The sequence below is a fragment of the Cervus canadensis genome, chromosome 13, assembly GCF_019320065.1.
Source record: "Cervus canadensis isolate Bull #8, Minnesota chromosome 13, ASM1932006v1, whole genome shotgun sequence".
NCBI lineage: Eukaryota > Metazoa > Chordata > Mammalia > Artiodactyla > Cervidae > Cervus > Cervus canadensis.
In genome coordinates, this window is record NC_057398.1 from 12,856,161 (window position 1) to 12,883,774 (window position 27,614).

The 27,614-nt window shown below is 34.5% G+C and overlaps 1 protein-coding gene across 3 annotated transcripts in view; it reads right to left on the minus strand.

Annotated features, from left to right (window-relative positions):
• Positions 1-8,743: 8,743 nt before the first annotated feature.
• The window catches only part of ODR4 (odr-4 GPCR localization factor homolog), a 36,906-nt gene continuing 18,035 nt past the window's right edge, over positions 8,744-27,614 (minus strand). Inside the window, exons 10-14 of one of the 3 annotated variants that reach the window (XM_043484602.1) lie at positions 25,438-25,566; positions 24,535-24,643; positions 20,489-20,674; positions 10,212-10,322; positions 8,744-9,060 (exon numbers count right to left, since the gene is read on the minus strand). In XM_043484602.1, the coding sequence (XP_043340537.1) occupies positions 8,993-9,060; positions 10,212-10,322; positions 20,489-20,674; positions 24,535-24,643; positions 25,438-25,566 (603 nt within the window). In that variant the 3' untranslated portion in view covers positions 8,744-8,992. Of the gene's footprint in view, positions 9,061-10,211; positions 10,323-19,144; positions 19,245-20,488; positions 20,675-24,534; positions 24,644-25,437; positions 25,567-27,614 lie in introns of those variants that run through there. The other 2 variants (XM_043484603.1, XM_043484604.1) reach the window with 2 other exon arrangements.

The following is a 27,614-nucleotide window of genomic DNA, read 5'->3' on the forward strand; positions in this document are numbered from 1 at the left end:
AAAAATATTTTCCTAAAAAGAATATGTATTTATATTCATATATATATACACACACACACAAGTATAACAGAAACACTTTGCTGTACATCTAAAACGACATTGGAAATCAGCTATTGTTGTTGTTGTTCAGTCACTAAATCATTAAGGTTTCTAGTGGCCAAAGACTAAACATGTATCTTTAACTTTGAAACTCAGAAGGAAATGGAGGCTGTAGAATCTTCAGGAAACATTGGTGGCTAGTGGAAATTGTCATTAAATGGCAACCCTCATCGTGAAGGACAGCACTTTCACTTGCAATAATGTGAAATGTAGAATAAACTTGTGAAAATTGCAAAGGAGAAGAAGTAACCTAATAAACTTGTAGATCTTGCCGAAGAGATTTACAGGTGGAATACTGAAAATGCCAACTGATTTCTTATAACTGGCCATGATCAAATATGAGAAGAGAGAGATGAACTAAATAAGAAACTGTTCAGTTTTGGAGAAAAGTTTATAAAAAATAGAAAGGGCCCAGAACACTTGTCCAGATAGCAAGAGTTTCTCAAGAAGGAAATGCCCTGTGGGCAAAGATCAAAGACAGGGAATTGCTAGTGAAACATGGAGCTATAATAATCTTTAAGACTTTGGAAATATTTAAGCCAGTAACTCATAGATCTCTTAGCCAAACAAAAAGACTTCTAAGAATCATATGATCAGACTGTAGTCCTCTAAGCTAGACAATGGGTATCTAAGATTTTCAAGGGTATTGTCCTTCAGTGCCCTGACTCTCAGCTCAGAGGACGGAGAGATGTCCATCTTGAAGAGATTTGTGGGCATGCCTTTTATCCAATGGAATGGATAATTTGCTTCACATTAAATAAAAGATATCTTTAAAGGAATTACATCAGTTTAGTCTTAAAGGGAGAGACAGGTCAAAATAAAGAGGCTTCTGAGCCTTAAACCTTCAAGAATAGGGAGCAAGTTGAGAAAGCTTCTCAGCTTCAAACATTTGCTATGTCTCATGAAAAAGGACTCAGAATAGAGGCACAATTTTGAAAATCACTCTCAGGGAGAAGAATTAGGTCCTAATTGACACACATTCTCTTCTCACAGAACGTGATGAATTAGACATATGCCTAACTGAAGTTCAGAATTACTATGGAGCATTCACTGCATTGTACCTCCAACTTCCCTTCTTTTTGAACAAGAGTGTCAACTGCCTGTCTTTCCATTATATGCTGGATGAGAGGGGGCAGAAAAGTTGGTTCTTTAGATCATGCATCTTTAGATTGAGAGAAACTGCAGCAATGGTTGCTCATGTATACCTGAAACTGATTTAGAAGACAAAATTATGAGCCTTGAGCCTGCATCTTATGGAATAGGACCTTAAGGTGTTTGAGGAAGTGGTGAATGCATTTTCCACATGTCAGGAACATGAACTGCTATAGCCAGGGGTATATTATGGTAACTAATTTCCAAAGATGGCTGCCATCAAGCCTTTTTCTTCTTGCATATACATAACCATTGAGAGGTAAAATTTCTTCTTCCTTTTCCCCTTTAATCCAGGCTTGTCCTATAGATTAGTTTTCTGAACAATATAATATAGAGAAATACAATGTAGAGAAAGTGATGTTCTGAGACTTCCGAGCCAAGACCTCAAGAGAACCTACAGCTTCTACTTCTCTTGGAACTCTCACTTCGGATGCTACTGCTTGGATTCCAGCCATCATGGTAGGAAGAAGTCCAGCCATCATGATAGGAAGAAGTCCAGCCATCAGGATAGGAAGAAGTCCAGCCACCATGACAGAAGAACTACAGCTGCATGGAGGATCGAGGTGGGAGAGTTGAGTACCTAGCAAACAGCCAGCATCAATAGCCAATCATGTGAGTAAATTATTTTGGATGTTTCAAGCCTGATCAGCCTCCTAGAAAGTTGTGTGTGTGTGTGTGTGTGTGTGTGTGTGTGTGTGTGTGTGTGTGCGCGTGTGTGTGTGCGTGCACATGCCCAGTTGTGTCTGACTCTCTGTGACACCATGGACTGTCGCCTGCCAGGCTGCTCTGTCCATGGAATTTTCCAAGCCAAAATACTGGAGCAGGCTGCCATTTCCTACTCCAGAGGATCTTCCCGGCTCAGGGATTAACCCCACATCTCTTGCATCTTCTGCACTGGCAGACAGATTCTTCACCACTGCGCCTCCTGGGAAGTACCAAAAAACAGGAGCCTGGCAGGCTACAGTTCATGGGGTCATAGAAGAGTCAGACACAACTTAGTGAGTAAATAAAAGCAAATACTATACAACTGTACTGGGGTTTCCCTAGTGGCTCAATAGTAAAGAACGTATCTGCCAATGCAGGAGATGTATGTTCGATCCCCAGGTCAGGAAGGTTCCTTGGAGAAGGAAATGGACACCCACTCCAGTATTTTTGCCTGGAAAATCCCATGCACAGAAAATTGTAGCTCTAGACATCATATAGAGCAGAATCAGCCAACTGATACCTGTCAACTCAGAATTATTTGAAAAATTAAATGATTGTTGTTTCAAGTCAATTACGTTTATGGATGGTTTGTTAGTAATAAACAATCAAAGCAACACATGTGTTAACATCATTAAGGAAATAAAATGATCAAGAAACTCATTTCAAAAAATAAATATATATGACCTAATCAAACTTACAAGCTTTTGCACAGCAAAGGAAACCATAAAAAGAAAAAAATGAAAAGACAACTTCAGAAGTGGGAGAAAATAATTGCAAATGATATGACTAAGAAAGGCTTAATCTCCAAATATATGCAAACAGCTCACACAACTCAACAAAAAACCAAACAAACCCAATCAAAAAAAGGGTAGAAGACTTGAACAGATATTTCTCCAAAGAAGACATAGAGGTGGCCAATAGGCACATGAAAAGATGTTCAACATCATTATTAGAGAAATGCAAATCTAAACTACAATAAGGGACCACCTCACACGAATCAGAATGCTCATCATTAAAAAGTCTACAAATAACAAATGCTGCAGAGGGTGTGAAGAAAATGGAACGCTCCTACAGTGTTGGTGAGAATGTAAGTTGGTTTAGCCACTATGGAAAACAGTATGGAAGTTCCTCAAAAACTAAAAGTAGAGTTGCGATATGATCCAGCAATCCCCTCCTGGGCATATACCCAGACAAAACAATAATTCAAAAAGATACATTCACCCCTATGTTCATAGCAGCACTATTCACAATAGCCAAGACATGGAAACAAGTTAAATGTTCATCAACAGATAAATGGATAAAGATGTGGTGCTTATATACAATGCAGTATTATTCAGCCATAAAAAAGATAATGCTATTTGCAGCAAAATGGATGCAACTAGAGATGATCATACTCAGTGAAGTCATTCAGAAAGACAAATACCATATAATATCACTTAAATGTGGAATCTAAAATATGGCACAGACTACAGACAGAAACAAGACTCACAGAACAGAAACAGACTCACAGAGAACAGATGTGTTTGCCAAGGGAGGAAGGGAGAGTGAGTGATGGACTGGGAGTTTGGAGTTAGTAGATGCAAACTATTACACTTAGAATGGATAGACAATAAGGTCCTACTGTATAGCCCAGGAAACTATATATAATCTCCTGGGATAAGCCATAATGGAAAAAAAATATTTAAAAAGAATGTATACATGTGTATGACTGAGTCACTTTGCTTTACAGCAGAATTTAATACAACACTAATCAATCAACTATACTTCAATTAAAAAAGCTCACTTCAACCCAAGAACTAAAACATCACCAATATTGTCTAATTGGTTCATTTGTTCCTTCTCACCTTTCTATTTTGCTTCACTCTCACTCTGAAATGGTAACCATGAATTCTTACTACATGCTGCTTTCAGTTCAGTTTAGTTCAGTCACTCAGTCGTGTCTGACTCTTTGCAATCCCATGGACTGCAGCACATCAGTCCTCCCTGTTCATCACCAACTCCCAGAGTTTACTCAAACTCATATCTGTTGAGTCAGTGATGCCATCCAACCATCTCATTCTCTATCATCCCCTTTTCCTCCCACCTTCAACCTTTCCCAGCATCAGGGTCTTTTCAAATGAGTCAGCTCTTTGTATTGGATGTCCAAAGTATTAGAGTTTCAGCTTCAACATCAGTCCTTCCAACGAATATTCAGGACTGATTTACTTTAGGATTGACTGGTTGGATCTCCTTGCAGTCCAAGGGACTCTCAAGAGTCTTCTCCAACACCACAGTTCAAAAGCATCAATTCTTTGGCACTCAGCTTTCTTTATAGTCCAACTCTCACATCCATACATGACTACTGGAAAAACGATAGCCTTGACTAGACAGATCTTTGTTGGCAAAGTAACATCTCTGCTTTTTAAAATGCCGTCTAGGTTGGTCACAAGTTTTCTCTCAAGGAGCAAGCGTCTTTTAATTTCATGGCTGCAGTTACCATCTGCAGTGGTTTTGGAGCCCAAAAAAGTCGTCTGCCACTGTTTCTCCACCTATTTGCCTTGAAGTGATGGAACCAGATGCCATGATCTTTGTTTTCTGAATGTTGAGCTCTTTTACTTAAAAAAAAAAAAAAAGCTTTTGCACAAATATATGTATTCCAAAATAACACAGCTTAGATTTGTTTCTAAGCTTTATAAAAACTGCATGTAGGCTTCTAAGGCTTGCTTTATTTAATCATCCCATCATTCTCAGGTCATTCTCACTGCTAAATAAAATTACAAAACCTACAACTTCTTACTTTCTTGTCAGTGGTGGCTAAGAACAGAGCTGCCTTAACATTCCCACACATGTACTCTTACGCACATATGCACGAATCTAAGGTATACATGCAGGAGTAGAATGGTTAGGTTTTAGAATTCATGAATGCTTAATTATACAAGATAATGCCCAATTGCTTTCCAAAGTGTACCAGTTTACAACTCCACCTTTAGAAATCTTCCTGATGTGCATCTTCTTCATCGGTACTGTCGTATTTCTTAATTTCTCCATCTATTGGATGTAAAATAGTATTCATTGTGGCCTTTTAATTAGTTGATCTCTTGAAATTAAACATCTTTTCATATGTTTAGTCACACCCTCTTAAAATGCCATTTCTCTTTTGCTCATTTTTTTTTCTTACAGGACAATGATGAATAGAAATTATGTGATAATAGGCATCCTTGTCATGTTCCTGGTTTTTAATGTATACAACTTCATCATGATGCATTATCCTTTTTAAATAATGTTGAATTGTTTATCAATAATGCTTTTGACTTTCAGATCTGTTAATAAGTGCTGTAAGTCTGCAATTTTCTTTTCTCCTACCAAATGTCTGATTCAAGTATCAATAAAAACTACACAGGCCTTGTAAATTGAGCCGAAGAGTATTCCCTCATTATCTATTGAGTTTGCATGAAATGTTCGAATAGCACAGTCTTTGAAAGGGAAGTAAAACATTTGGATGTTCTTTACCAAAAATTTTAAAAGCATTTTCTATTCAATACTATTGAGTAAGTAGTATGTAGCTTGTCTATTTCTTCTTCAGCCAATTTAAGGGAAAGGTACTTTCCTAGACCTTGGTCTATTTTGTCTAAGTTTTCAAATACATTAGAAATGCTCCTGGTAGTCTTATCATTTTCATCTCTGCTATGGGTTAAGACCCCATTTTCAATCTTTATGTTGTTTAGACTTGTTTTCTTCTTACTCAAATACACCAATTTGTTTTGTCATGAAAACAACTTCAACATTGTCATTCTATGTTTTCTAACTCATTGATTTCTTCCCTTTTCCTGTGTCTTCCTGCTTTATGTTGTGTTTATTCTGTCAATCTTTTCCTAAGTTATACACTTTGCCTTTAAGCATTTAAAATCATTTTCCTCTAAGTGCACTTTCTGGTGCATCACCCAATTTTTCCAAATGTAACACATAATTAGGTTCTAAGTATGTTTTTTTCTTTCATCTATGAAGCTTTTTTAATCTTGTAAAACCATGATTAAAAAATAACTTTTATTAGTTTTTAAAATAACCAACTTCTAATTTATCTGTTCATTTAATACCAACTTTATGAAATTTATTGTAACTTACTTCATGCCTAATAATGCTCAATTCTTGCTAAAACACAATGCTTCCGAAGAATGTTCTCTGTTGCTCATTCTAGACGTGGTCATCGAATCAATACTGTTAACTGCATTGTTAAAATTTGCATTTTCATTTTTGGGTCTGACATGTTAGTAACTGAGAGCTGTTACAATTTCTGACTGTTGCTCCATTTGCTGCTTTAGCCCTGGGCTTCCCAGGTAGCACTAGTGGTAAAGAACCCGCCTGCCAATGCAGGAGACGTAAGAGATGTGGGTTTGATCTCTGGGTCAGGAGATCCGCTGGAGGAGGTAACACGCTCCAGTATTCTTGCCTGGAGAATCCCAAGGACAGAGGAGACTGGTGGGCCACCGCCCAAGGTCGCAAAAAGTTGGACATGACTGAAGTGACTTAGTACGCATGCATTACACATTTTGAGGCCATTTTATTAAGCATAAAGAAATTTAAAATTATATATATATTTCTAATGAATTTATCCTCTTACCATTATTTAGAGGTCTTCTCCATCTTTAATAATACTATCATAAAGTCTAATTTTGATTTGATAGCACCAAAGCTACATACATTTTCTTTTGCTATTTGCCCATCTTTTTCATCCTTTAAAAAATCCAGCCTATACCAGATTTTCAAAAAACGGAATCAATGTTTTTAACTGGGTTTAGCCTATTCATAGTTATTTTCATTATTTGACTTGTTACTATTATTATCTTACTAATTTTGTCCCTCACCCCTAATTTCTTTCCTTTTTGTATTGAGTTGTAATCTTCCTATTCCATATTTTAAAATTTTTCTTTGGAACTGTTCATTTCATATCTATTGTTTTAACAGTTATACATTTTACGATACATATCTAACATAATTTCAAAGTTAAATAGTATCTTAACCCATTTTCTGAATAAGAAACACTTCAGAACACTTGAACTCTAATCACTCCCCTCCCATCTTATAAGTTATCATTCAGTTTTTCAATTATATCCTATTTTAAAAGTCCACATTAATATTGCATAAAATGTTTTTATTTAATTACAATTTTGCTTCTTATAAACACTTCTTTCATCACAATTGTTTTATACAAAAAAACACTTTTGATTTACATGTTTTTCATTTATTTGCTTACTAGTTTTCAATTTCCGACTGTCCTTTTGAAATCATTTTTCTTCTTGAAGATCATCCTTTTGCAATTTCCTTAATGAAATTCCACTGATGGTAAAATCTGTTTTTTATTTGAAGGTAGCTTTATTTCAGTTTTGCTTCATACAAATTCCAAGTTGATAATTTTTTTTCTCAGAATTTTGCAGCCACTATTCTACCATCTTCAGAGTCCCTGTTGCTATCGATAAGCCTTCTAAAGTTCTGTCTTGCCTTTACTGATGATCTTTTCCTCACTTTGACTGCTTTAAGAATCTTTTGTTTGGTATCTCACAGTTATAATACATTGAGTTTAGGCTTAGATTTCATCTATATATACTTAGGATATATTGTGCTTCCTGAATTTATGAATTTGTGTTTTTCCAACCAATGTGGAAAATTGTTACTTCTTCAAATATTGCCACTTCATCCTCTCTATTCTCTCCTGCTGGTACTTCTAGCCTTCAAAATTCTTCCTTCCATATCTCTTACCTTCTCCTTAATATTTATTTTCTAGCACCTTCTTCTTGCTGCACACTGGGTAATTTCTTTGTATCTAGCTTCCAGTTTATTTATTGACTATTCAGCTGAGTTAATATCATATTCAACATGTCTGTTTTTTTATTTTTAATTGCAAGTAATATATTTTTTATCTAGCAGTTTCATTTCTTTTTCAGATCTGCCTGTGGTTCCATCCTTTATGTGCGTTGATGACGAGACTGTGGAAAAGTGAGTCCAAAGTTTATTTCTATGGGTTCTTCCTCATGCTATTAATAGGCAGTTTCCAATTGTACCTGCTGATCTCCAATCATGAAATAGTATCGTTTTATCTTAATCTATGGGAATCTTGGGCCTAGATCTTGTTTCTACCAGGAACTATAGGGTACTGCAAACTGAGGCCGACTTCACCTGTCCTGGATGGGGCATCTCAGATTCAGATTTATCTCCTTGTTTCTGGTCTGAGGAGAACAGCATATAGCAAAGCTGCAACTAGTATTTGTCATCCAGGCAACCACTGCCAAACTTAGGCCTAACGGAGTTGTCACAATTTACAGATCAAAATGTGTTCATTTTGTCAGGAAACAGAAAATAGAGGTATGGTTCTTAGAGATTTCCCCTACCTTTTTTGAGCCTATTAAAGGAGATTTTATTCAAGATCTAGCTGTTCTGCAGTACCAAAGTACTACTGGAAGCAAGAGTCTTATTTAATATATGATATACTAACCTGATATACCTGAGATAACCTGAGAAAGCTCATGATTTATGACAATCCTTGCTGATTCAAAGAGGTATGGAGAGGTTTCCTACCTCTCAATCAGAACTCAATCAGTATTTTGGAACTGATTGTACAAAGTACGAACTTATCCAACAAGTTGTTGCCCCACCTTGTAGAAATTTCTCTTATTATTCTATTACCAAGATACTCAGACAGCCCTGACTATTCAGATTTTCAGTGTCCTGATCAACATGTAGTTCAGGTCAACAGGACTAAAATCTATGAAAATAAACAATTGTTCGGAACATTTTAAAAAACAGACAATAACGATTTGTTATATACAACTTACATCTAGATGCATAACTTTATTCTTGGAAGCCTGAGCCACCTATAATTTATAGAAGCAAGGCTAAACAAGGCAGCTGGTGATTTCATTTTAGTCAGAAACACATCTAACAGGACTCTGGCAGCAGATCTGGCTGCTGTTGTCTTAAATGCAGATGGCTTGTTTGCATCTTTATGATTCATAATTGTTGGTCACTGTTCTCTGGATGATCAGGAAGCTCTCTGTGCCTCAACCTAATCACTGAAGTAGTGAAAGGAGATACCCGCAGCAAGGGCTGCAACTGCAAACGCTGCAATCACACCTAAAAGTGAAACAAACACAAAACAAATGGAAATGGAATGAGCAAAAGAAAGGTTTAATTGCTCCTAGGCTTTGAAATGCAAGTAACTGATGGGGCTAAACAACAATAACAATACACAAACACAAATATGTATACATACACATATATAGACATTGAAAGCCAGCAAAATCTTAGAGGAAAATATAGCAATAGTTCAAAATATATTTTACAAAGGTTGGACTGGTAATCTATCTACTTGTAACACCTTAAAATAAAAGTGTCTTTTCTTTTTTTTTAAAGTGTCTTTTCTTATACACAAGTGCACTCATACACATCTAAGAGACAATCTAAGAGACAAACGAACACATACTTTAAAAGGCTTCTATAAATATTTATATTGACATTTCAGCCATGCCATCTCATGCAACTTAGCTTAAACCAAAGAGACATCACAATGCAAAGTCATTTATATAGATATCAAAAACCACAGAAACTAAAATCTAAAATTATTAAGCTTATGTTGGCAACTTTTATTTATAATTTTTTCCCTGAGCATTTTAAGTTAAAAAAACAAAAACAAAACTGACCATAGTAGTCTAGATACACACACACACACACAGGTACAAAAAATTTAGGTAATTAAGTTTACCTAGTGAGTTAAGTGACATGAAAAATAACTGAAGTTTCTCGCTTCTAACTCTCAGTCAGCCGAAAGTCTTAACTAACTAAGCAACAGGTCATATGTTCTTCTATCAATAAGTCTGAAAAATGGTAAAGTGACCACCATACTTCTTGGAAACTTTAAAATTAAACTGCATAGGAATTTTTAGATTTGAATTTGATTCTTTTCATAGAATATCTATCAAAATCTTTCATAATAGCAATCCTAGAAACACCAATGTGGAAAACATTGGTGCTACTATACTTGCTGATCCCCCAATCTCAACATGATTTTCTTCTAAAAACACCAAAACATTTAATAGGAAGTGTCATTTTTGAGAGCACTTGGGACAATGCTTTATTTATAAATCTTTCCACCACTTTGCATAGTACTCAATAAATACTAGCTTAATCTAGCTCTTTTAAGAAAACAAAATGAAAATAATTTAAAGTAACAAGAAAACGCAAATCCAAAATATCATCTTTTCAATGTTATAGAAGAAATGTAATACCTATGTTTTGCTGAATTTTCAACACTATTGTAGTTTTAATTGGATGTTTTGGTTGTTCATCATCTGTGTTTTCCAATGAAGCTTCAGTATCTATAGAGGAACTTATACAGGCTGCAAGAAGATAATAAATACTAAGTAAGACGGGAATAATTATCATTTTAAAATAACCTTTAAAGAACACTATAAAAAACACACAATGAGCTCCATTTTCCTTCAGCTTGACTTTTTAAAAAATTTATTTTTTTCAACTTGACTTTAAAATAACAATTTGCTCTTTATTAAGTGTAGGTGAACTAAATTTCTTGGACTATATGTCAGACTGATATACTTTTTCAAATACTTTGTGTACTTTTATAACTGATTGATATCAAAGAGCCACAGAGCTAGTTCTGAATGATGTCCACAAACTATAATCTGATTACCATATGATAGTAGAGATAAACTGATACTAAAAATCAAACTACACAGACAGGGTAACCTTCTCTCTTCAGTTCAGTCGCTTAGTTGTGTCCGACTCTTTGCAACCCCATGAATCGCAGCATGCCAGGCCTCCTTGTCCATCACCAACTCCCAGAGTTTAAACTCAAGTCCATCAAGTTGGTCATGCCATCCAGCCATCTCATCCTCTGTCATCCCCTTCTCCTCCTGCCCCCAGTCCCTCCCAGCATCAGGGTCTTTTCCAATGAGTCAACTCTTCGCATGAGGTGGGCAAAGTATTGGAGTTTCAGCTTCAGCATCAGTCCTTCCAATGAACACTCAGGACTGATTTCCTTTAGGATGGACTCGTTGGATCTCCTTGCAGTCCAAGGGACTCTCTAGAGTCTTCTCCAACACCACAGTTCAAAAGCATGAATTCTTCGGCACTCAGCTTTCTTTACAGTCCAACTCTCACATTCATACATGACCACTGGAAAAACCACAGCCTTAACTAGACAACTTTGTCCGCAAAGTAATGTCTCTGCTTTTTAATATGCTGTCTAGGTTAATTAATAATGTACTTATTGATGGTTCTGGCAATTAATCATTCTAAGCAATCATATATTAATACAAAAGCAATGAATGGCAAACTAACCCATAGGCCAAACTACAGTCCATAGGACAGACCTCACATACCTAAAACATTTACAGAAAACATTAGATCACCTGAAATTCGTAATATATAAGCAAAATGTGATCATAAGTTTGACCTTAAAACAACTCAATGTTAAGCAGAGTATGTACATTATTTTATTTTTTTATTAGCTGAAAAATAAAATCTGGGACATTAAGTGAATATTTGAGCATCATAAGCAACAGAATGAGGATTCAAGTACAAGTTTTCTTCCTACTTCATTATGCTGACAATAATTTGTGAGGGCTAGCCTAGCGAATTTATTTAAAACTGACTAAAAGTCTTTGAACTGAAAACATTCTTAGGGACCACACAGACAAATGGTTTTTTTTAAACTAGTGCTGAAAAATCGGACAGGAAATCCCAGTATGTAAAATAGATGAAAGCAGAATTACTCTGGTTGAAGCATAAGTGGATCCTAGCGCATTCTCTCTCTTTTGCCTCAAGAGGTGATAGCAGGGTGCTGTTCTAGAGAAAGCAATTGCAGTTGATCCTTAAACAACACGGTCTGAACTGCAAGGATCCATTTAATTACATGTAACTTTTTTTTTCCCACTAAATATATATTATATGATCCATGGTCAGTTGAATCCATGGATGCAGTACTGCCACGTGTGCTAAGTTGCTTCAGACATGTCTGACTCTTTGTGACCTCATGAACCATAGCCCACCAGGTTCCTCTGTCCGTGGGACTCTTTCTCCAGGTAAGAACACTGGAGTGGGTTGCCATCCCCTTCTCAAGGGGATCTTCCCAACCTAGGTATCAAACCCATGTCTCTTAAGTCTGCCTGTACTGGCAAGCGGGTTCTTTACCACTAGCGCCACCTGGGAAGCTCACGGTACTGCCCATACTGTGAAGCTATATGCGATTTTTGACTGTGGGAGGGTCAGTGCCCTTAAATCCCCATGTTGCTCAAGGATCAGCTGCACTTCATATTGATCTCGTTATTAATATTTACAAAGAGAAGAGAAAAGCAGAGTGAGAAACAATAAATACTGTTTAAATTCAAAATAAAATATCTTATTGCTTGGGTTTGAAATATCTTTCATAGACATTTCTGTATCCTAATATACTGTGTGCTTATATGCAGAGTACATCACAGAAATGCTGGGCTGGAAGAAGCACAAACTGGAATCAAGATTTCTGGGAGAAATATCAATAACCTCAGATATGCAGATGACACCACCCTTATGGCAGAAAGTGAAGAGTAACTAAAGAGCCTCTTGATGAAAGTGAAAGAGGAGAGTGAAAAAGTTGGCTTAAAGCTCAACACTCAGAAAACTAAGATCATGGCATCTGGTCCCATCACTTCGTGGCAAATAGATAGGGAAACAGTGGAAAAAAGTGACTGACTTTATTTTTCTGGGCTCCAAAATCACTGCAGATGGTGACTGTAATCATGAAATTAAAAGACGCTTACTCCTTGGAATGAAAGTTATGACCAACCTAGACAGCATATTAAAAAGCAGAGACATTACTTTGCCAACAAAGGTCTGTCTAGTCAAGGCTATGGTTTTTCCAGTGGTCATGTATGGATGTGAGAGTTGGACTATAAAGAAAGCTGAGCACCAAAGAATTGATGCTTTTGAACTGTGGTGTTGGAGAAGACTCTAGAGAGTCCCTTGGACTGCAAGGAGATCCAACGAGTCCATCCTAAAGGAAATCAGTCCTGGGTGTTCACTGGAAGGACTGATGTTGAAGCTGAAACTCCAATACTTTGGCCACCTGATGCGAAGAGCTGACTCATTGGAAAAGACCCTGATGCTGGGAAAGATTCAGGGCAGGAGGAGAAGGGGACGACAGAGGATGAGATGGTTGGATGGCATCACCAACTCAATGGACATGGGTTTGGGTGGACTCTGGGAGTTGGTGATGGACAGGGAGGCCTGGCGTGCTGCAGTTCATGAGGTCGCAAAGAGTCGGACACGACTGAGCAACAGACCTGAACTAATACTGTGTGCACATCCATGAGAATGTGCTTACAAGGATGACACATAAAATTATTGAAATAATAATAATATTATGGATTTTAAAAATTAGATTTTTTTAAAAATTGGATTTAAAAAAATGGATTTAAAAAATTGCTTGCTTCTCATCAATTTCTCATGAAGAAAAGTTTGTCAAGTTGAGAAATAATCCTCAGTAGCTACACCTCATTAGAATCAAGGGTACAACCACTCTTTTTTTCCTCTTTGAGCATATGACTAAAGTACTTTAAAAACGAACACAAAACATTTTTCTCTTTTGTTCTACTCCCATATCAGATCAGTCACAAAGACCAACAAATTGTTCTTATGAACTGTCTCCAGAATTATTCAGTCTTCTATATTTCTATAGCTCCCAGTTTTCGCTGTAACACTTTACTTCTAGACTACATTAGCTCACTAGCTTAAAACCTTCCCTAACTGCATCCATAAGTCTAAAAGTTGAATGTAAGTACAATTTTATTTATTTTAAACACACACACACACCTTTGGCTTTTCTATTAGCAAATATCATTGCTTAAAAGCTTTTCTTTAGGCCATTAAAATCTTTAGTTCCGATACAAACACAAATAATGGATGAAGTATGAAGTGCGCTTATTTCACTTATATGCTAGAGACATTTTTTTACTTTTTCACTTCGGTATTTATAAAGAGCACAAAAATGGCTTTATTTTTCATGACATTACTTACACCTTTAATACTGAATAGTTATATGTGAACATAATGCTCAAAGGAGTCAAATCCTTTGTATAAACAATTTACATCTCTTTAAAAAAAGACATTCCATTGCTCTATTTTCATTTTAAAATCTATCATACAAAATTATATTGATTTGATACAAATTTGAGATAGTTTTACTAAAGAGCATTTTTCAAGAATGAATAAATCCTTATCATAACAATTTGTGTCTGTTTTGGGTGTGGGCATGTAGAATGGTTTTTTAAATACACGTTTACTTTATATTTTTTGGCCGTACTATGCAGCATGCAGAATCTTAGTTCCCTGACCAGTGACTGAACTCATGTCCCCAGCAATGGAAGCATGAAGTCTTAACCACTGGACCACCAGGGAAGTCCCTATGAGGGCATATAGAATTTAATTAAAATCTCAGGCACTGTAGTTTTACCAACACCTTAGTGTTAGCTGAACTTTAAATGCAAACAACATGTGATTCAAAAGGAAATTAGATCATTTCTTAAAACCAGGTAATTTTAACTGCAGACAAATTCAAATTATTCATGTACGAAAGCAATCTTTCTTAAGCAACTGTCAACAAAAGAGAAAATAAGGGCATGATGAATACATGCTAAGTCGTAGATATATTAAATTTCACTCCGAGCTGCTGACAGGTAGGACTATTTAGAAGAAAGTTAAAATGAAACATTAGAACTTAAACTCTTAGCTATCGTCTTTCATCTTCCAGATCCCTGACTCCTAAGTTAATGAGGTTTCATTAGTCAGTGATTTAGCCATGAAAATACATCTTCACAATTACTTGTTTTCCTTTACTATCAATGTTTAACCAAACAACAAAAATTAATTTCACCTCTGATACCAAGACAGAATTAGCAAAGATGGGTTGCACCAGATTTTAAAGGTGTGTCTTTAAATTTTTAGCTGATACTGTGAATAAAGTACATATGAATTATTAAGTTAATATCTACTAGGAGATGACTAATACATTTAAGAAATTTTAAAGCCAGTTATTCCTCACCTTAAGTGAGTCATTTTGACAAATTGTTCTTCATCCCTTAAGTTATTGTAAAATACTTACTTGGCAAAATATGTATTTTAAACATAGCAACTACTTGGCAACTATATTATAGAATAGAAATAATTAAATAAGCAAATAACATAAAATACTTAGAGAATAAAGCTAGATACTTATAACAAGTTTAACAATCGTAAATGTACAATCATTGATTTCAATCTCTAAATTTGAACATGTGAGCTCTACTTTTTATGATTTTCCATGGAAACCCTAATTTCAAATAATTAGGAAAATATATTCATGCTATATAGCATTAATCTCATACTTTAATATTATTGACTTTCATTATAATTCAGAAGGTACATTATTTAAAAATTTTATAATAATTCTAGTAAGTATCACCTTACATTTATATATCTCTTTCTGTTCAGAATATATTTTCCCTAACATTTTTAGTAAATTGTAATATCAACCCCAAGAGAACCTGGGGTTCAAAGGGAACAGCTGTAAGTGTGCTTCAAGATTGCCGGGAAGATATCAATAACCTCAGATACACAGAAGACACCACCCTTATGGCAGAAAGTGAAGAACTAAAGAGCCTCTTGATGAAAGTGGAAGAGGAGAGTGAAAAAGCTGGCTTAAAACTCAACATTCGAAACATGAAGATCACGGCACCTGGTCCCATCACTTCATGGCAAACAGATGGGGAGACAGTGGAAACAGTGACAGACTTTATTTTGGGGGGTTCAAAGATCACTGCAGATGGTGACTGCAGCCATGAAATTAAAAGATGCTTGCTCCTTGGAAGAAAAGCTATGACCAACCTAGACAGCATATTCAAAAGCAGAGACATTACTTTGTCAACAAAGGTCCGTCTAGTCAAGGCTATGGTTTTTCCAGTGGTCATGTATGGATGTGAGAGTTGGACCATAAAGAAAGCTGAGCGCCGAAGAATTGATGCTTTTGAACTGCGGTGTTGGAGAAGACTCTTGAGAGTCCCTTGGACTGCAAGGAGATCCAATCAGTCCATCCTAAAGGAAATCAGTTCTGAATATTCACTGGAAGGACTGATGTTGAAGCTGAAACTTCAATACTTTGGCCACCTGATGTGAAGAACTGACTCCTGAGAAAAGACCCTCAACCTAGGAAAGATTGAAGGCAGGAAGAGAAGGGGACAACAGAGGATGAGATGGCTGTATGGCATCACCTACTCGATGGACATAAATTTTAGCAAACTCCAGGAGCTGGTGATGGACAAGGAAGCCTGGCTTGCTGCAGTCCATGGGGTTGCAGAGAGTCGGACATGACTGAGTGACTGAACTGAACTGAAGCTGTAACTGGCAGGCCTGGACTCAGATGTACAACTGGTAAAATTACACTTCCAATATTTTTGAATAAATAAATGAATGAATGAGTAAATGCAAAAGTGAAGATAATTCTAAACTAATAGAATGTTTATGTAAAAGCACTTAATTTTTCTATTAAAATGTTTATGTTTTTACCCTATTCCATAATTTGGAATGTATTTTGCTTCTAAATAACTAAATAACTATTTCCTTCTAATTCAACAAATACCTGATAAAGCAAAAACAATACACAAGTCTTATTTTTGGTCACAATACATCTGATCCAAGTGTTTAATTCCTAAAAAGCTTAAGAGTTACTTTTAATGTATTCATCTTTCAAAATGAACTCAAGAATCACCTGCTCTGAAGCTTTCTCTGAACCACTTATAGGGATAGTTGCTGTGCTAAATGTTCTGATAATTCCCTGTTCATTCTCTTATTATAGAACTAACCACTAGTTAAAGCAAAACATAAAAGTAATAATAATAAAAAATGAAAAAAAACAAAAGAATTTACTAAAACTTGAAAACACTAATGTCAAACCTTTGTCACCATAGATTCCAGGTTACTGCTCACCTTTCTGATGACAGGTATTTTTTCTGACTGAATTATTACAACCAAATCACTGGAGACCCTAAGCTCCTGTCAGTAATCTTGATGTTCTTGAGTTCTTAGTGACTCTTAGGACCTTACTACGTGCCCTGCATAATTAATAAAGCATACAAGTCTATTTCCAAGTCAGATTATAGGCTTGTTGAGGGAAGGAATGTGACTTTTGATTTGTCACCTATAACACTGCCTTGAACAGAGCAAATGCTTAATAAATATCTAATAAATAGACATACTAAATGCTATAAACTAAAATTAACATTTATGGGGCAACAATTAAGTGTTACATGCTGTCATGTTTTAATGTTCTACATCCCTTAAAACATTCTAAACTATTGAGCTATAGAGCTATGACTATTTATCCTTTTAAAATCATCATGTTCAGTGTAGCACACTACACAAACTTTAAAAACGTTCTATCTAGCTAAGGATATGCTTACAATTTCTTAAGCATAAAGTATGAAAAAAGGTGTGCTATAGTTTTCAAAATTGACCTATTCAGTCTATGTCATTCAGTTAGTAACAGGTATTTATGAATACCTATCATGCTTTAGGCATGGAACTCAGAGAAACACTTACTCTCAAGAATCCTACAGTCTTATGTGAAAGATTAACATCATTAAACATGCAACTGATACACGTCAATAATTATAAGAATGGAAAATAATGCAAAAAAGGAGCAAAAAACTATAATTAAACATAATGGAGGAATCCAGGCAGTCTGAGCTTTTATGTGAGCACATGAAAGTATCTACACAAGTTAAAAAAATGCTATTTAGCTCCTTGAAGACAGGATCAGTATCTTATTGATCTTTGGACCCCAAACTGTAGGACTGACAAATTCCACAATCTGTTCAGTCAACAAATATTTACTGAGGACCTATGTTGTGTTAAGGATAGATTTTCAGTAAAGTGCTAAAAATGAAAGCAGAGAGCAAGAAATGAAAAGTCCCTCTCCTTGAGAATCTTATGGAAAAATCAGTAAGTGCTAAAATGCAATATAAAATTATCTCATTAGGATTTTAAATTATTGGGTTTTCATTTTATCTGGGGAAAGCTTTACGCCAGGCTGCCATATCTGCCTCCTTAAGAATGTATTACAATGGTGAAAGCTACTTGGATTTTTACTTTAATTTGTTTTAGCATTATAAAGAATGGATATGAACTCTGTTATTGAGATTAATAACTATAATTATTTTTAAAATGTAACTTAGAAAGTATTGAATAAAATACAAACTAGCCTATAAATGCTTATGTTTAAAATAGAACATGAAATTAAAATAAAACTATTTCAGATAGACAGTAGTCTTAAAAAAACCTAAATGAAATTTCTCTCAGCCTATTCTGATTTTCAAAGTAAGTTGTGAATGGATCAACTTTCGCATATAGTGCTCTCTTTAGTCATTCTTAATTCAGCAATGTGTTATGCACCAAAAGTGTGACAAATAATTCAAAAAAATATGAAAACTATACATGATAACAGGTAATAGCTTCTAACCAACAAGTGAGAAATTACGGCTTCCCTGGAGGCTCAGTGGTAAAGAATCCAAAAAATTACACAGGTATGTTCAAGTAGTTTATGGATCTCCTGACAGCCAGTTATGACCTGAAAGTTTTGGACACCCCAGGTTAAAAATTCCTAATCTAGAGGAAGGTAAACAAAGTGGTAAAGAAAAATGAGGTCTAGAAACTGTAATAATAAGAACAGTTAAAGATACTTGGGAGTATTTGGCTTTGAAATATTTAGAACATGACAACTGCCCTCAGTTTAAACTTAAAGCAAGACTTCAATAAAGAAGCAGAATAGCTGATATTTGAACAACATGGGTTTGAAATGCACAGGTCCACTTATAGGCAGATTGTTTTCAATAAATACATACTACAGTACTAGGCAATCCATGGTTGGTTGAATCTGTGAACTCAGAATTGCAGATATGTAAAGCCAACTGCAAAATCATACATGGATTTTTGATTACATGGAAGTCAGTGCCCCTACCTCCTGCACTGTCCAAGGGTCAACTGTGCTCATATTTAATCGCTCCAGATTACTGAACAAAGTAGAAATTTCAAGAAAGCAGACTAGAATTCAAAGTAAGGATGAAAAGAGTCTAAATACCTATAGATTTCAGTATTATAAGAAAGAGGATGAACCAGGCCAACTCTAACTTACTCAAGTTATCAACATCAGAGGTGATCAAGAACAAAGGCAAACAAAAATCTCTGGAACCACGTGGGCCTGCTGCGCTCGCCCCAATAAAAGCAATTCCAACCTCAAAAAAAAAAAAAAAAAATCTCTGGAGTCTTTACGACTGGTTGCAGAAATAGTGTAGTCGCTCATCTAGAAAAACATTTCACAAAGTAGCAAACATTTCTACCAATCTGCCTCAAAATCTGTCACTTAGAGAATATGCTATAGCTATACCTTTAAAAATATTAGTTTTCAGGGGACTGAAACATACCTGCAAGCTTTAACATTTGGTACTTAGCAATTTAGAGATTTTTATTTTTGTTTTGCTTTAAAACAAACTTACTGTTCCACATGATTAATATGAGCCTGGAGCTGTTGAAAAAACAAGTCTGGTGATCTCCAGCTAGCCTGAGGCTTTACTGACAGATTAGAAATCCATCAACTAAACACTTAACTTGATTCACAAAAGAAACAACAAGACTCAATCACTCGACTCTTGTGGGGGGTGGGAATTAGTTAAGCAACAGAAGAATAACTACTATGATAACAGAAATTTCAAGACTGATAAAAAATGCTACATACATACATATTTATGGATATCTGCAAGTAATACTTTTATCACATATTTTTAAAATGTTTCAGGAAGACTGTATATACTTATACATTTATTTATAGATATGTTTTCATATCCTGCTCTCACTAGAAACAAAAACAAAGCAAGCAGAGCAAAGTAAAACAAAAAAAAAAAAAGACTTTTAAAATGCAAGATCAAATGTGAAAGTGATGGTTAGAGAAAGAGAATGTGTTATACAATTACTCAGTATGGCAAATCTACACTCTGTAAAAATAATCTGGATCTAAATTTTGGACCTGCCCATTTTAGCTTAGCATCCCAATTAAATGAAGGGGATAGGAAAATAACAGCAAATAGTCTGAAGACGTTTAAAAAAAAAATCTGTGACCTGATGCTTAACCAAATAATTAGTTAAGATAATGGATTTTGAGAAAACTTCACTTAGAATAAAAGAAATCCCTTAAAGCTATATATTTCTACCTATTTAAGACTGAACTTGTTTTATGAAGATCTACTTGCTAGGCTTGAACAAAAAAAAATCTAATGTATCTTACATTATGATACAATTTTCCAAAAAAAGACTGATGCTTACATACTATGTAGAAATTAAACAGACACATTTTTAAATGCCTCAAAAATATCAAACAGGACTAGCTTGAAAGAAATCTAAAGACATGATACTTAAACTAGATGTCCCATAAGTAACCTTAGCCATAGTCTAACCTGGTTCTTAAATAACCTCATATAATTACCTGTGTTTATTTCCTCTGCAATTTCCAAATCTTCTATTTGAATCATATGATCTAACATCTCTATAAAATGGTCTCTTATTTCTTCAGTTGACTCATCGCCAAATTTATAATCACATAACATTACAGTGGATCCCGGAATGGGGACAAAAACTCGGTGAGGGAGAATGTGGAACTCTTTTTCAGAATCTAAAAGGAGAAGAAACAATATTTAGATGGGTTTGTCACTGGTATCAGTGATAAATATAAGTATATGAAAGTATATGCCAAAAGAAATAAAACCTAAAAGGTCTTTTCATTTTCTAACTCATCTCATACAAAATTCTTACTGAATTCTTTAACTCAATATTTAAGACCTCCACAAGGGACCTAAATGATACTCCCATAAAATATCAACTCACCATTGCCTTCAATCTGAGGATGTTGTTGATTACACATATTTATGTTATTCACTATTCTGTGAAAAAATACTCAGGAAACAATTTTGTACCTGGTCTCAGAAGTTGTTGTTTTCCTCGTTTGTTTTAACCTTATAAATACTGAAATTTCTGAACAATTTTGCCCTTCATGCAAGTTTAATGGCTCACTTACATTAAATGTATAGATCATGACAGCGTTCATTTCCATACCAACCTCACCACTGACTTCATCTATGATGCAGCTCCCCAGTCAAGCACGTAGAGGATATCAAGATATACACATTTTCTGTACTAATCTCACCACCAACTCCATTTTGCTTTCGTTTTCCCTTTGCCTCATTCTCTTTATTAATACTTAGTCTTGTTAACTTGCAATGCCTTTTTGTGAACAGCTTTAAATCATTTTTAGACAAAGTAACATGGACATCAGTAAATAATGAGCATTTCATTCTTCTTTCAATAATCACATTTCCCTCAATTTCTAACATAGTCACTGATTCACATAAACACATAATTATTGTTTGGCACAACATCATGACCGATGAAGTATCAACAAAAATAGAGATTTTGTGTAAAGAACGACTTTCAATAATGGATACGTGATTTTAAAAGCTACCAATATATAGATCAAAGTAGAAAACCAGGGCTAACTTTAACAGTAACTTACATTTCATTGTTAAGAAACAAGTGTTAGCTTTATAACAGATGACACTGAAGAACGCCTTAAGCGTCATAGAAAATGCCACGGCTTAAATTAGGTGTTCCTGCCAGATTTGCTTAATATATTGCTTTCATATGAGAACTGGGCCAATTTTACTCTGTGACCAGACTGCCTCCTAGCTGTAAAATTACATTACTGCAATTTGTACTGTAGTATGTGAATCATCCACACATTAATGTTACGACTATTATTTTGGGCCACAGTATCTATTTTGGGGGAGGTGGGCATAATTTCTTGAAACAGATTAAATTAAAAACTTTCAAAGGTGGCACTAATGTATATGTTTAATTGGCACGCAAAATTTTAAAACTATTTAAAATTGCATTAATTCTAAGTTTGACTGAAAAAGAGACAAATATCTTTGCTTATAAATCAAATGTTAAAGAATTGGTTGCAATAAATGTAAATTATTAAAAAAGAATATAATTTTCAAATTAAAGATAGATTAGCCATTTATTATCCAAATAAGACCAAGCTTTCTAGCTCATCTGAGGCTTAAAATGGGAGGGGAGACCTTTTTAAAACAGCACATCTTAAAAAGTACTTAAAAAAATAATCCTTTAGGTATATTCCCATAGCAGAGTATTTAGTTCAAAATTACTTAAATAAGTTCAAAACAGATAAAAACATTTACAGTGAAGTCAATATGATAAGAATTGAGTTTTTGCTGATTAAGTATAGAATCCTAAGTCATACTGGAGTATTACAGAAAATTTTGCAGAACAGGTGATATCTAAGGTGACTCTTAATGCATGAAGGAATGAGAAGTACAGTTAAGAAAGTGTAACTTTCTTTCCCTTAAGAAAGCGTAGTTGTACAGTTAAGTTGTACAGTTAAATGAGAAGTACAGTTAAGAAAGTTAAGAAAGTGTACACTTTCTTACACTTAAGAAAGTGTAACCATGACTACAGCCAAAAAGGAATACAAACGTTCTGAGAGGACAGGTAGTACAGATAGATGTGGAGGGAAGGACGGAAGAAGGTAAGAGATTTCATAATCAACGACCTCAGTTTTCATGAGAGTTGTCATCTACTGAGTAAGTAGGCATGATTGAATGTAGGCTGATAGAGAATAATGAAGACGGTCTGGGACACTTCTTAAGGGAAAGAGAAGAGGAAGACCACAATAAGTAAAAGGACCAAGTGGGGTCCTTTGCCTTTCTTTAACTGTCATTTAAATATTAAGTCCTATCATCTGGATAGCCAGAATTTTAAAACTATGTTTATGTTAAAGATTACAAATGTAATGTTAATATGCCCTTTGCAGATTTCCTTATGCATGCAAAAAATATTCCAGTTTAGGTTAACATAGTATATATTCTAGATTTTACCATATTATAAATCTATAAGATCTTACCAGTATATAAGAAAGATAAGCTAAGTAAAATGAGAACTAAACCTAAGATCTAAAATGTAGTGCATATATACTCAACTATAAAATTTACATGTTGTGTTATTATACTTGCAATATATTTTTTACCTTGATATCCTAAGATATACTGACGTTACTGGAATAATTATCCTGTTACTACAGTTCAAAAATGTGCATTTACACTTGGTTTCTTTTTAAAATATAATCTATAAACAATTGCTATTAGAAAGAGTTAACTTTACTGATTGGACATCAGCAAAAATTTCAAAATACTAACTCACTTAATATGAAATAATACCAGAGCAGTATTATGATACCCTATTTATGAAGCATTTGTAATGGAAGGGAATATTTAACTAACATGTATGATACAGTAGAACTTTGGCATTAATGGTGGATACACCCCCATGTCCCTGAAAATCCTAAAATTCACAGTTCAGTTGTAACATATAGTGTTACTCAGAAAGTAAAATAATGCTTAATATCATGAGAATTAGCACACACATGAAGTCAAGCAGCAAAAACAAAGCCACAGAAATGCTAGACTCACTGGGTGGCTAAGTGACCAGGCTTTAACTACTTCCCAAAATAAAACTCTCAATACAACAGCTCCATGTATAATTCAAAATCATGTCTCAGGAAAATGATATATTATTAGTGAATGGAACTTCAGTTATTTGTGAAGTACATGAAGGACGTATGTTAAATCTGGAAATTCCAGATATTATCATACTAGGAATACAAAAAAACTTATAAGCAGTCCACCAAAACTGATATACTGGCTTTTAAAACTAAAAGAAATTATTTATACACAGGAGCTATGCATTTTTTCCTATAAAAATAAACACATTCCCTTAAAAAACTAATATGTATGTTTCAACTATGTACATATACAACTTCTGCAAATCCACTCACACCTGAACATAGAAAGGCAGATAAATGTGTAGCTTCAAAAGCATACTCAATATAATAACTTTACTTTTGAGTAAAAATAAAAGATTTCTAATACAAATTACTGAAAAAGTATAAATGAATTATATAAGGTTAAGACTTCATGACCAGCCTTTTTTAAATCTAGGGAAGTCTGTAGAGTAACACAGATGAAAAGTATATAAACTAGTACACACACCAAAAAAAAACTGAAAAGAATATAACTGCATATATACCTATTAAAGACTCTATTATATATAACACTGAACACTAATACATTAATTTTTTGATCATGAATAAGTTCTTGAAAAAACTTCATTGGTATTCATAAGAAATAATGGCTTTAAAATGTAACAGTTTATCCATTCTGGCAAAAATTCACACAGAATATATTTTTTAATCCTCCCTGAAATTATTAAATGTTAATAGATTTACTATTACAAGGTGTTCAAAACTTTCTTTAGGTGGCAACTGCAATTTTTCATTATATAAGAAAAGTAAAAAAAAAAAAGAAAAGTAAATGATGACATTATTTTAATAGATATATGCAGTTAAAAAGGTGATCTTGACATCCTAGTATATAGATTGAACACATGCAAAAAAATTACTTAATTTTATACTCATAACTTTTTTTTCTGGAATTTCATTCAAAAGCAGATCCTCAAATAGTATTTCACAACGATCAGCAACTGTATTCAATATATCTCTTTTCATGGCCTATGGAAAAACAAAGAAAACCACAATGAGAAATAAGATCTATTACTTTAAATTCACATTATTTTATCATCAACCCCTCTCCCACATAACTGACTAGAGAATCCGTAGGACAGAGGAGCCTGGCGGGCTATAGTCCATGGAGTCACAAAGAGTTGGACACCACTGAAGCGACTGAACATGCACACATGTATAAACGTGTCCACTAAAATAACTAGTACATCATTTCATTTTTTAATGTCCATTTATTTAACATGCTTATCATGTTTAACAGCAAATTTACCTAAACTTCATCTATACAGTAAATTTAAACCAAATAAAAATGAATGAAATTTTGTGTCTGAACGATAATACTAGTACTTCAAATTAGTAAATGTATAACCATGACAAAAATGCTAGTCATCATTTTTAATATTTCTAAATTATATAAATCATAGAACACCACCTAGCAATTCTTCCTAGGAGCACTTTTCTTGCTATTAAAAAGCTCAATTTCCCTTAGAAGAAATGATTTCAAATGTACTGACATGTACAGTTTTAACTGTGGAACACTTAATAAACCTGTATAATCATCACTTTATAAAGGATATTCTATATATGAAAAACAGACATTATACATATGAAAATCTTGGGATGAATCATTTGGTATAGTTGGACTGCCCAACAGATTGGGCTTTTATCAGTTAAAATCAAATTAATTATGAAACTTGAGACTGAAAAAAGATAAAATTCTAGGATTTTTTAGTAATTATGTTAACATGCTTCTGTCTGACATAGACCAGTTATCCCTTTTGTACCTGCACAGCATCTTTAACCTTGGGCTTATGACTATGAATATAAGCTCTGCACTTCACAGCACCCTTAAGGTTAACAGAGCCGCTGCAGATCTGGACCATGGCTGTGGATCTGTGGTCTGAATTCAGAAGCTGAAAGACAAAATCTGTTTAAGTTCTAATAGCCAATGATTATTAACTATATATGAAACATTTAAACATTACATAAGTCATTTCATGAAGCAAGAAATTTTTAACTAACCCAGGTGTCCGAAAACATTCTTCATAAATTTTTAGAAGGCCTTTATATTTCTCCTTATAAATTATATGTTATTTTCTGAGTATTTTGAACATAATCTGAAATTAAATACACTACACCTAAATTTTTCTTACTAACATACCTATCTATAATACCTATATTCTTTCAATATGTTCATTAAACATATATTATTTGAAGATAACTCAGATATGTACTAACAAGATGAAAAGATGTAAAAAGAAAACATGATCTAGTAACAAAAGGTATGTAATGCAAGATCTGCAAAAAAAAGAAAATAACTGAAATACAGAGCAGGATGCGATAAATACAGTAAAATTACAAGCAACATATAAACATTCATTTGTTTATACTTTTAACTCATAACTTTCATAAATCAAAAGTAATGTTACAGACTCTGCAGGTCAACTGTTTGTCACCAGAAGAGGATATCAGTGATCATCACTTTCATCTCATAGACCCATTCTTTTCTAATCTAAGTAGCATTAGTTCATGCTTGGCTTTGAGCTTTTTCACAGACATTTTTAACCTAATCATTTCAACAAGTTCCAAGACAAGGAGAGCAGTGAAACTTCAAAAGTACTACTAGAGATCTGTATAATCATACTGGAAACAAAAATCATGATTTTAAAAAGAAAAAAGGACGTGGTACAAACACATATTCTAAGTGCACATGAAATAAACCATTCAAAAACAGACTTCCGTGGTTGTCCAGTGGTTAAGAATTCGCTTGCCAATGCAGGGGACACAGGTTCAGTCCCTGATCCGGGAAGAGCCGACATGCCACAGAGCAACTAAGCCCATCCGCCCCAACAATTGAGCCCAAGCTCTAGTGCCTATCTGCCGTAACTACTAAGTCCAGATGGAATAACTACTGAAGAAGTTGCACCTAGAGTCTATTCTTCAACAAGAGAAGCCACCGCAGTGAGAAGCACATGCACTGCAGGATTAGCCCCCACTTGCCCCACTAGAGAAAGACCACGCACAGCAATGAAGATCCAAGCATGGCCAAAAACAAGTAAATAAGTAATTTTTTTAAAAAACCACAATAGAGTCAATTCTGAAGAAAAAAGACAACTCATGCAACTTAACCAGTGCTAACTGACCATGTCCAGTGACTCTAATGTAATTCAGGCAAAGGCTAATTTTTTTTTAAACAATTTAAGCCTAAAAACAGTCAAGGTCTTGGTCAAAAATCTGTCACAGGCCAAACAGTTCAGAAGGTTCCAGGTCACTCAAAACTATCAAATGAAGCAACAGGGTGACAATGCTGATACTCTTTGGAATAAGTCTCCTATGATACTTGTAGAGATCACTGATATATCAATAAATGGAGTGGAGGAAGAGTAATGAGCTCCCCTTATCCACTAAACCTAACTCTACTGTAGAAGAATAACACCCCATTTTACATATTTAATATCTAATTTACAGCACATATTATATTGACATCATTGTAACATATATATATGTATAAATTAGAACATTATTTTCCAAAATGGATTAGACTGTATATATAAAAGACTACACATACATATATCAAGGAGAAGACTTTTTAAAAGATAAAAGGACTTGATTCACTCCTTTTTGATAGAAATGTATTTGGGTTCTATAAATGTCAACCCGTCTTGGTTTCTTTGGACTTCAGAACAAACCAGCTAGCAGACTTTGAAAATCTAACCTATTCATAAGTGGAGGAACTTCTGTGATGCTGATATTATATTTTGGAAAAGAAAAGATCCCTCTGGTTATGGTAACCAAATGAAACCTTATGAAAATGGTAACATTTTGGCTACATCTTAATGTACAGGTAGGACTTTGACAGTCTGGATAATAAAGGAAAAAATGGCACTGATGAGACAAATGACTTGAGAAATACACAGAACTTTAAAGGTATGGAAAGCACACACCTAAAATAGTTAAGTTG